The 10,012-nt window shown below is 39.8% G+C and overlaps 1 protein-coding gene across 2 annotated transcripts; it reads right to left on the bottom strand.

The window, feature by feature from the left end:
• Positions 1 to 1,230: 1,230 nt before the first annotated feature.
• On the bottom strand, positions 1,231 to 3,247 carry LOC146520971 (ladderlectin-like). 2 transcript variants are annotated; one of them, XM_085154565.1, is made up of 7 exons: positions 3,127 to 3,247; positions 2,962 to 3,039; positions 2,807 to 2,857; positions 2,512 to 2,621; positions 2,280 to 2,414; positions 1,949 to 2,060; positions 1,232 to 1,657 (listed from the first exon to the last, which is right to left on the bottom strand). In XM_085154565.1, the coding sequence occupies exons 2-7, from the start codon at positions 3,020 to 3,022 to the stop codon at positions 1,590 to 1,592; spliced, it is 537 nt and encodes a 178-aa protein (XP_085010691.1). In that variant the 5' UTR covers positions 3,023 to 3,039; positions 3,127 to 3,247; the 3' UTR covers positions 1,232 to 1,589. The 2 variants fall into 2 exon arrangements, with proteins under 2 accessions (XP_085010692.1, XP_085010691.1); XM_085154566.1 differs by lacking the exon at positions 3,127 to 3,247 and having other exon boundaries at positions 1,231 to 1,657; positions 2,962 to 3,035.
• Positions 3,248 to 10,012: the final 6,765 nt, after the last annotated feature.

Here is a 10,012-nt window from a genome sequence, read left to right as displayed (position 1 = left end):
TATTCTCATCCCGACAGTTCACAGCCACTGACATGTTGAACAGGTTAACGTTTCTTGCGGTTAGTATCATGGTTGCTAGGCAACCTGAACAGCACGCCTCTCACTTCCGCACTTCTCGTACTTATAGTACGCACCGTACGTATTAAGTACAATTAAGAGACCGTACGTAGTGCGCGTAGTGCGCGTAGTGCGCGTACTTCAAGCGTGCGGTCTCTTGATTGGGACACAGCCCTGGAATCGATTAGTCACTTCCGGAGTACTTCCGGTAAGGTCAAAAGGTCAAGGCTAGGGTCATCAATCAAACTCGTATTCTTGAGTGACACAAGCAGGGCTGGATATCGCTCTGTGGAAAAATTAAATAATTATAACTTAAGCTGTCAACTGACCATAGTTGGTTTTAGTACATGAATATTGGGCTGACTGTGTTTCTGCCCGTATGGAAAAGAAATAGTAAAAACTTGTAAAAGACTTACATCAGATGTGGCCTGCTTCATATAGTGAATCATATCAGGCTTACATGATTTACTCATGAAAGTGGCCACTTTCTCATTACTTTCACATGTTATTTTACTAAGTATCCAAAACATACAAGTTTCATTTATATGATTTTTCTAGGGATCTTATTTCTGTTTCCACTCTTGTGTGCTGTTCATACAAGTTTTCTTTAGCATTCTGCAGGCAGCGTGAGCTAGTGCATGAGGTTGAGAAATACTTTATTATAAGTTTTTAAAAGTTTTAAAATGTGTAACAAAAAACATACAAATACCAATTTAATAATTGTTTAAGTATTATTAAATAGCACAAGATACAATAGTAGGAATATGCTTGTTTGATATTTAGCAGAACAGTGTCCAAGATGTTTACTGATATACTTTTTTGCATTTGAAAATCACCGTTGGACTGAGTTTAACTGCATTAGAAGAAATGCTGATAGTTATTTTTTAGCCATTATTATAGTGTTTAAGTGTTCTACTATAAATCTCAAGTTCAAGGACGATAAAACATTAGCAAAATTTAAAATAGTAAGCTACCACAAAATTTATATATATTTTTATTTTGTTAGATTTCAAATCTTTGTCAGTGGATAAACAATTAGTATTGCTCACTCAGAAAAAATGAAGTCATCTGTAGTACTTTGTACTCACAATGATTAAGTCGTCCTAATTTAGTCATCTTAAGTAAGCGTTGTTAGTGTTTCTTTGTTTTTCTAGGCAATGCGTTTGCATACGTGTTTTTAAGCTCAGAGAACTAGTTCGATTTTACAGTGCGGATGTGATATTTAAGAGTACACTGATAAGCATGAAGCATTTAAATGCACAGACCACACAGATTCAATGCTTAAGATTTTAATGATGAAGAAGATGAGAAACAACAATTCATTCTGGGAAACAAAGTTTTGCTAAAAGCATTCGTTCAAGTACACATGCAATTTGCTCCTGTTAAAAGAGCAACTCCAGCTTATGTCGCTTGTCGCTTCATTCCTTATGCAGCATTACAGTAAAAGAAAAGAAGTAAATCAAATCAGATATATATTAGAGTATTTGCTCTGTCGTCAGGTAGGCCACGCCTTCACGAGAGCCCAGGAATCATCAGATGGCCTTCACACAAATAAATGGGAATTGGCTGTCACATCTCCCATCATTCCAACACTTGCTTCCTGTAAGTACATAAAATCAGCATGAACTGAAATCACAGTCACATGGAGAAATGATTCCTGATCTAAATATGTTGTTCTGTATAACAACAGCACCTGACACATACATGTGTTTAGTATTGCATCAAAACACTATGTAAATAATTAATATGATAGAAAAATGTACATTTTTTCACTCATCACTGTTTGTCACATTAAATGCATAAAGATTATTTGGGGGATTCTGGGTATTGTTTCTTTTTTCTTTAACATTTATAGTGCTCTTACATTGTACTTTTTTCACAGAAGGTTTACCTGAAAAATTCACCATTAAGCAATGCTCGTTTCCCCCAGCGTTGTTAGGTTCTCCGTGACACCATTGTGTAAATGTGAAATAGGTTCCATCGATCCAAAACCAGTAATTCTCCTAGAAAACAGAAAAACATGGATACAATAATATGAAGAAGGAATTTTAAAGTCTTGAATAATCAGATCCCATCTTAAAGACCTCCATATCTACTGCAGATGGGAACTAATCCCTGAGCCTGCCTCAGGTTTCTTCCTGTTAAAAATAGTTTTTCTTCCCCACTGTCACCAAGTGCTTGCTAATGGGGGAGGGTCATCTGAGTAATGATAAGTGATCTACCTGTTGACCATCTGAGCCACCAACCCATGTTAGTCCACTTTCACGAGAGGCACTAGATATGAGGGCTCGAATGAACTGGTTCTCGTCGTAGCTGTTTACAGATGCCAGGTTTGCATTCAAGGACTGGCAGATTCGCTACAACGGAAATCAACAGACTGAGTTCATAGAAATGACAACGTAAACAGAAAGATTTCACAAAGGATAAATGATAAATTCACATCACTGCTTTTACCTCCGCCTGAGCCCAAGTGGTTTGATGGTTATTGTAGAGAAAGCATCGATTCCCATACTGAGTCCAGCCCCTTGTACAAGATGCTGCTCTCTTCTCAACGTGATGTTCTCCTGAAGACAATCAAAGAATATTGAGCTACTTTACTGTGTCGGAAAAAGCTTTAAAATATAAATTCATACTCGATGTACTCGTCCATCACACATAAAAACAAATTCATGAAAACTGACACAGGAAAGCTGAAACTGATGATAAAAATGTGATTAGTTTTGGTGAAAAACCTGAAAAGTCCACTGACCTGCTGAAATGAATGCCTCTGTCCCATTACGGGCCACTTCATCTGGAAGTGCTCGACAAATTACAACAGCAAATGTTGATTTTCATCATAATTTTCAGTTCAATATATTCATGCATACGATGTATAGATGATGCTCAGTATACTGGAACACTCACCAGCAGCAGTGCCCAGAGCCACCATTGCACAGAGAAGTGTAGACGCAGTCAGCAGCTTCATGGTGATGTTTAGTATCTCTGTACAAATCAGGAAATTCAAAGTAGGTCGTTTATTAAAGAAAAGACAATAATCTGACACTTTCCAGCAAGCATTTGATATAATACCTTATCGTCGTTGTTATCAGTGTCAGCTTGTAACTTCAGCCTTCGAGTGTGGAGGTGCTGATCAAACCCAACACCAGCACTTATATACTGTTTCTGTAGCTTCACTCAAACCAAGAACAAACAGACCAAAAACACACTGATATTTATTTTAGCTCCATGCTTGCTTGCATTTCGTTGTTTTTTACCTCCACCCAGATAAAATTTCACTGCTGTTTAATTTGTCATATTGACTGACGGTCAACAAAGAGATACATAAGCTCATCTTTGTGTCACACTGTTGTTTTGCATGGTGAATGTAGCTGTCTTTTACTCATCATTATCCACACTAGATGAAATAAAACATGTTTCTTTTTTCTTCCCAGTAATGACTGGGGACACCCCTGAAATTGAGGAGCAACCTGAACAGTGATTTGGTGAACAGCCAATTGGGAAATGAGACAGAAAAGGACAGTTTAGAATGACTTTAAAATAAAAGTCATTAGATTATCTATTAGTGCACCAACTATATACAGTTCAAGTGTGCAATAGGCCTAAAGCCCAAAAATTCTACAAAAAGAAAAGAAAAGGAAATAAAATGGTCTCTCAAACACAAAACCCAAGTCCTAACTCAAGCATGGAGCTTTAAACAGCAGCCCAGAGGAAACCAAAAACCTCTGTAAAACAGCGACAGAAGCATCTTTGTGCTTCTTGGTTTCATTAAGTACCTCCAGATTATGGCAAATGTCATCTTGATGATTTTCAAACTCAATATTGCCAAATAAAAACCAAAAGGATATGGTTCAGCTGGACAACACACACAGTTTTTGGCTACTTTCAGAGTATCAGTCAGTGACATGCAGTAAACGGTGTGGGCTACAGTGTTGAAGACACAGCCACTGTGCATGATGCAGGCTCTCAGGTGAGCTATTAAAAATGTTAGCTTCTTATAGTTAGTAAAGCATCTGCTTTTGAATTAAGTGTTTCCTAGCTTTAGTGGTTTTTTGCACTACTGAGCCACGTGTTTTCATTTAGTAGTCTTAGGCTACGTTCACACGTTCAAATCCAACTTTTCTGACCCTCTGCGACCCATATCGATCATAGTGTGACAGTGTGAACGGCACAAATCGGATATTTTCAAATCCGATCTGGGTCACTTTCGTATGTGGTGCTGAATGTAAATAACAAAATAACTTTATAACTTAAAGCTAAATTGGGAAACGCAAAGTCTGAAACACGTCTTTATATTAAGGCCATCAGTCAAACAATACTGTTGCTCTGGGTCTAAACAGAGCGCGTTGTGTGTGACGTCTTCTTTTGCGCATGCGGCCACTTTGAGCGTTCACACTAGAGCGCGTTTGCTGTCACATTTTATTTGTAGTGTGAACGAGCAGACAAAACAATCAGATTTGATCAAAAAATCAGAATTAAGCTTTAAGACCTGCAGAGTGAACGTAGTCTTAGAGTTGGCTGGAAAGAGTGCTAATGAAAAAGTAACAAAGGAGACCCGTAAGAATCTACGTCCATGGCGTAAGACTAGCTCGTGTGTGAGCGCAGGCTGCTCAGCAGCAGTAGTGGAGAGCCAGACAGCACAAGACCGAGCACACACGTGTCAAAGTCAAGGCCCGCGGGCCACATCCGGCCCAGCGTACATTTATATCCTGCCTGAGAGATCATTTTATATAGATGTACTATTATTGTTATGCATGGCCCGGCGATATGAGGCGCTAATAATATACAAACTACAGATCCCATAATGCAGCGCTGCAGCCTCCTTGCTGAACGCTAGGCTAACTGGGAACATTCCCGCGTCAATCTAGCCGCTCACAATGGTAATGTGGCTGTAATTAAGGAATTTAATATAAGACGGCACTACGAGACAAAATGTCAGGATAAGCTGAAAAGTACAGACATGATGGACACTGCACAGCTGGCCATCTTCATCCTTGCAGAGGAAATATTGGACATTAAATCGATGCACGGGACAACGACAGGAAAGACATTTTTTTAAAACGCATGTCAAAGTGTAACGACGTGAAACTGTCCTGGGACAAACTTGTTGGACTTACAACAGATGGAGCGCCGGTGTTGTGCGGTGAAAAAAGCGGACTAGTCAGCAGGATGCGAGTAAAGATGCAGGAGAACTGTACCGGTGAGTTAACAGCTAGGGGTGCAGCGATACACAAAATTCACGGTTCGGTTCGATATTTTTTCAATACAAAAAAATGTTCATGCCTTTTTAATTTGTCATTTATTAAAATTATAAATATATATTTTAACTCAAAAGTACAGTTTTTAAATTTAATGTTGCTGAAACAACAAAGTAATAAAAAATGAATCTATCTGATGGAGAAATCCCTCATCTTTGGAAAAGAGAGTTTATTACAGAGAAATGTCTCTTTCCAAAATAAAAGCTCTACTATACGCTTCTTCTGGGCTATATTCTCAGCAGCATATTAAACATATCAGGTCCCCATAAGGAGAATCATGTGCTAACGGCTGTCTAAATGACTCGGCTAAAGTTTGTAGCATGCGTGCTTGTTGTTTTTGTCTGCTTCCACTTGTCTTTGCACGAGGATGATGTCAGAGTAAATGTGCAGTCATATTCGTTGTGTTCCCACTAGTGCTGTCAGCGTTAATCTGAAATGACGTTAACGCCACAACACGGCAAATCTCTGTTAACGAGCTACCGCGGATCGTTCAAGCGTGGGGCTGGACGGCCAACATGTTAACGAGCTAACTGCGCTAACACACTAGTTCCCACCCATGTAATTGAGCATTGCGTGGCACATCCAAATACTGTTTTACTTTAGTCCATGACGCGCTTACCTTCAGGGTCATACGTCACATGAAAACCAAAATAGTTCCAAACGCCAGATCTGAATGAGGGTGGGGGAGGTTCAGTTTGCCATGTTGCAACGAGCTTAGCTTCTGTCTCGAGTAGTCGAGCGCAGATCCACTGAGCGCTCAACACAGACAGCATCGTCAGAAGGAAAGTCGATAAAATAAATTAAAAATTTGTATTGTTCATACATATGCGTACCGAACCGAAAGCACTGTATCGAACGGTTCAATATCGATACGAGTATCGTTGCAGCCCTATTAACAGCACATCACTGCATCAAACACCAGGAAAGGCTGTGTGGTAAAGTCCTAAAAATGGAGCATGTAATGATCACCGTAACACAAACTGTAAATTTTATCTGAGCTAAAAGTTTAAATCACCGTCAGTTTCAGTCTTTATGTGGGAAATAGATTCAGAGTTTCATTCCTCATCACACAGAGGTCCGCTGGCTGAGTTGGGGAAAAGTTCTCAACAGAGTTTTTGAGCTCATCAAGGAAACCTGTCAGTTCATGGACATGTTTGATGCTGTGAAGGCGTTTCACGTGAAGCTGTCACTAATGCACCAGTGCAGCCTGCCTCACTTTCCTGTTGCAGTCATGTTGAACCAAGTCAGCTTTGCTGAGCTGCAGCTGTGCAGATTCAGATGGAGCTGCAGTGTAATGATGGGAAAGTACGACACTGAACGTCCCGCACAGTTTATTAGCTCCACCCCTGCAGCAACGCCCAGCTCCGCCTACATGCAGCTCCAACCTTGTGTTTGCTCTCATTTACTTTTTCTGGGGTTTTGGCAGCATGTTCATATTTCTAACTTGCATAATTTTGACAGGATATATTTTTATTTATAAGTTTATTTTTTTAAGTTTATTTAATCTGGAATAATATTCCTGTCTGTTTTTATTCATATTTATGTTTAAAAAACAGTTTTAGTGTTCAATAAATGTTTATCTTGTTTGGCCTGCGACCTAAAGCGTGCCTTGACCTTTGGCCCCCTGTGCGATTGAGTTTGACACCCCTGACCTAGCACAATTGTTGGAACAACCACGGCAAAAGCTGGCTGAGAGGGTTTGGAATGAGCAGGCACAGGTGAACCAGCAGTCTCTGGCTGAGGTCTGGTTGCACAGAAAGCTCAGGCTGCTCAGCATACTCTGGATCCTGACAGCAAAATGCTAGAAGAGTTATGGAATAATGGTTCCATAACTGGGAGAAGTGTATAAGAGAGCAACAGACTTTCCCAGTTCAGGTTTCTGCATAGAATACAGCATGCTGTTACTCCTCTCGCAAGATGAAATGAAACTTACTACTGATAAACATGAAGGCTGTTGAACAGATGGTTTGTTTTTTTGTGAGACGTAGAAAAGTACTGGCTTCAGCGAACATGCTTCAAGGTGAAAGGTGAAGACGTGGGTCAGGCAGCCAGGAGAAGCGGTGTGCCCCAGCACCCCACGAGGACCACAGAAGAGTGGCTCGTATTCTTGGGTAAGCCCCCCCTGCTGATACAAGTGTCCTTCAACATGGAAAGTGCTGCTCGTTGCTACATAGAAACATTCTGGTCTGTTTGGTCCATTTCTTGGTCTTGGCTGCCCAGCTTGACCTTACCTTGACCTCAGAAACATTTCAAGTCAGAGAGTACACGCCTGTCACATATACGCCTTTTACTAACACTCAACAATAGCCTTCAGTAATTCTATATATGTGAAGCTCTCAAATGTACACAAGGCTAGTAGGTCATCCTGAGTTCATCAATATGTGTTCATCTGTGTGTACAGTCTGTGTGTGTGTGTCTGTGGGAGGTTGTCTGTGTGTGAGGGTGAAAGGAGTTCATCCCAATAATGTTTGTTGACTGATATTTCTAAAAGCTCTTTATTCTCTCACCTCATCCACCTGTGAAGGAAGATGACTGAATTCCCCAGAGTTCGTTCTGTTGGACATTTATTTCCTTCTGTTGCTGCTCAGAGATCATCAGAATCTATAAAGGCCTAAACTAACCAGCTTTTCCAATGGGACATTATTTTCAGCTGAACTGAACAGAGTATAAGAGGACAAGAGAACACGAGTGTTTCTACAAATAGAAGTGAAGCTCACATTGAAAACAAAGTTGTATAGAAAGATTTTCATGTGGAAAATTATTGCTGTTATTGCCAAACAGCATCTCTTGTCTGGAGAACAGGACTCACTGAAATATTATCCAGAGCTTTTGCTGACACGACATGTTCCAAGTCAAAGTCAAGACAAAGTCAGCTTCATTGTCAGAAACCATGTGTGCAGATAATACACAGGAAGTGGAAACTACAGCCTGAGTGTCGCACTAACATAAAAACAACATGAAAGATAAAAAGATTCTGAATTTGAACGTTTGAAGAGAAATGAACAATCTATGATGTTCACTGTACATTCATTTAAACTGTGAGAGTCGGCATAGCAACCAAAGACTCTGAAAAACACATCAGCAGAATTATGAATTGATTTGATGCCATTGAGTGAAATAATAAATTATTCTGTCTCAACAGAACTTTTCCTGCTTTCCTCAGCTCCTCCCACTCTCTATGTTCAGTCGTACTCACTGCCCATTATCCCAACTACTGAGCAAAGAGACATAATTCCTGTAATTAGAAGGATGTGATCTCATAGTGTGGCTGTGGTTCAGAAGGTAGCACATCTACTATTCAGACGGTTGCAGTCTGCATGCCAAATATCCTCGGGCAAGATGCTAAGCCCAGGTTGTTCTCCACAGTCCACTGTAGTGTGAATGTGATAGAAAGCACTTAAAGCTTGTGCCATTAATGAGGCATGTTGTATAGAGTGGTGTGAGTGCTCAGGCAGAGTATAAACAAGCTGAATGAGAAACACTCAACTTCCACAAAATGACTTCTACATAATTCATTCTAAAATTCAGAAGCTATATTTGAATTCTGCACTTATCTTCTAATCTCTCTGCACTTATTTAAACATCCACGCTTTCAAAAACCTGTGATAACCTTAATTGTTTTAATAATATATGTGGATTAGCTCTCCATTGTGTAGCCCCTTTAAATACAGCTTATTTCCTTCCTCTTGGATGCAGGATTATATTCATTGACTGTAGAAAAGCTGAATGTGGAAAAATACCTTATTAACCTTCAACTGACTAAATGCTGCAGGAACATCTTACTGGCTCTATTAGCAATGATAAGCACTACACGCACATCCTTGACTGCTTTGTCGAGGAGGGAGTGACAAAGCCGTCCTTCGGTGTAACCCTACCTCAGAAAAGAAGCTCCACAAATATTTGCGTACTCACACTCATGCTTGATATCTTACTCACTGTCTCGTGAAGCTGTCTGATGATCAGTGTGTCAACGTTTTAAAATTCTTTCCCAGGTTGTGCATTAAGGTGAGCCTGACTCTATGTGGCTGCTACTCCTCAGATAATATCTGATGTTTAGATATTTATGATGTTTGTGCTTAAATGGTTTCATTTCATATTTTTAAAAAAGCAAAATAGAGTAGAAAGCTTTTTGTTCAGGCTCATTAAAAGCAGAAGAAAATCCAAATCTGTGGTGTAATGCACACACTGCTTCATTCCTTAAGCTGCAGAACAAAGGAGAGAATAAAGATGCAGACAATTAGCGTCTGAGCCAATCACGTTCATCTGTAATCAGACATATGGATTACAAACTGAGTTACAGGTGAACTGTTAGTTTGTTTCAGTGCTGGGATGATAACAGATCATGATAACAGATGGAGATCAGCATCATTCATATCAAAACACAATCCAGATCTTCTCGCACACAGACAGTGAGAGCAATCATGACGATCACAACAAAAGGAGTTTATCGAAGCAGCCGCTCAAAGAGAGAAAAGGAGGTTCATCTTTTCTGTCAGCTTCTCACACACAGCAATGACTTCTGAACTTCATGACTTCTGAACATTGATTTATGTCATTAGAAGAGACCGAGATGCAGGAGTTAAACACGACTACAGCACTTTTCAATTTTAATTCAGTTTTATCGCCACTTCACATAATAAGATATGATTGACTCTGTGTACTGGAACATGAGAACGTTTTCAAAGCCACCGTATCAGTTA

This window comes from Neolamprologus multifasciatus, chromosome 3 (assembly GCF_963576455.1).
Source record: "Neolamprologus multifasciatus chromosome 3, fNeoMul1.2, whole genome shotgun sequence".
NCBI classification, from domain to species: Eukaryota; Metazoa; Chordata; class Actinopteri; order Cichliformes; family Cichlidae; genus Neolamprologus; species Neolamprologus multifasciatus.
The sequence above is the reverse complement of the archived record's forward strand: the minus strand, read 5'-3'. Positions and strand labels throughout refer to the sequence as shown.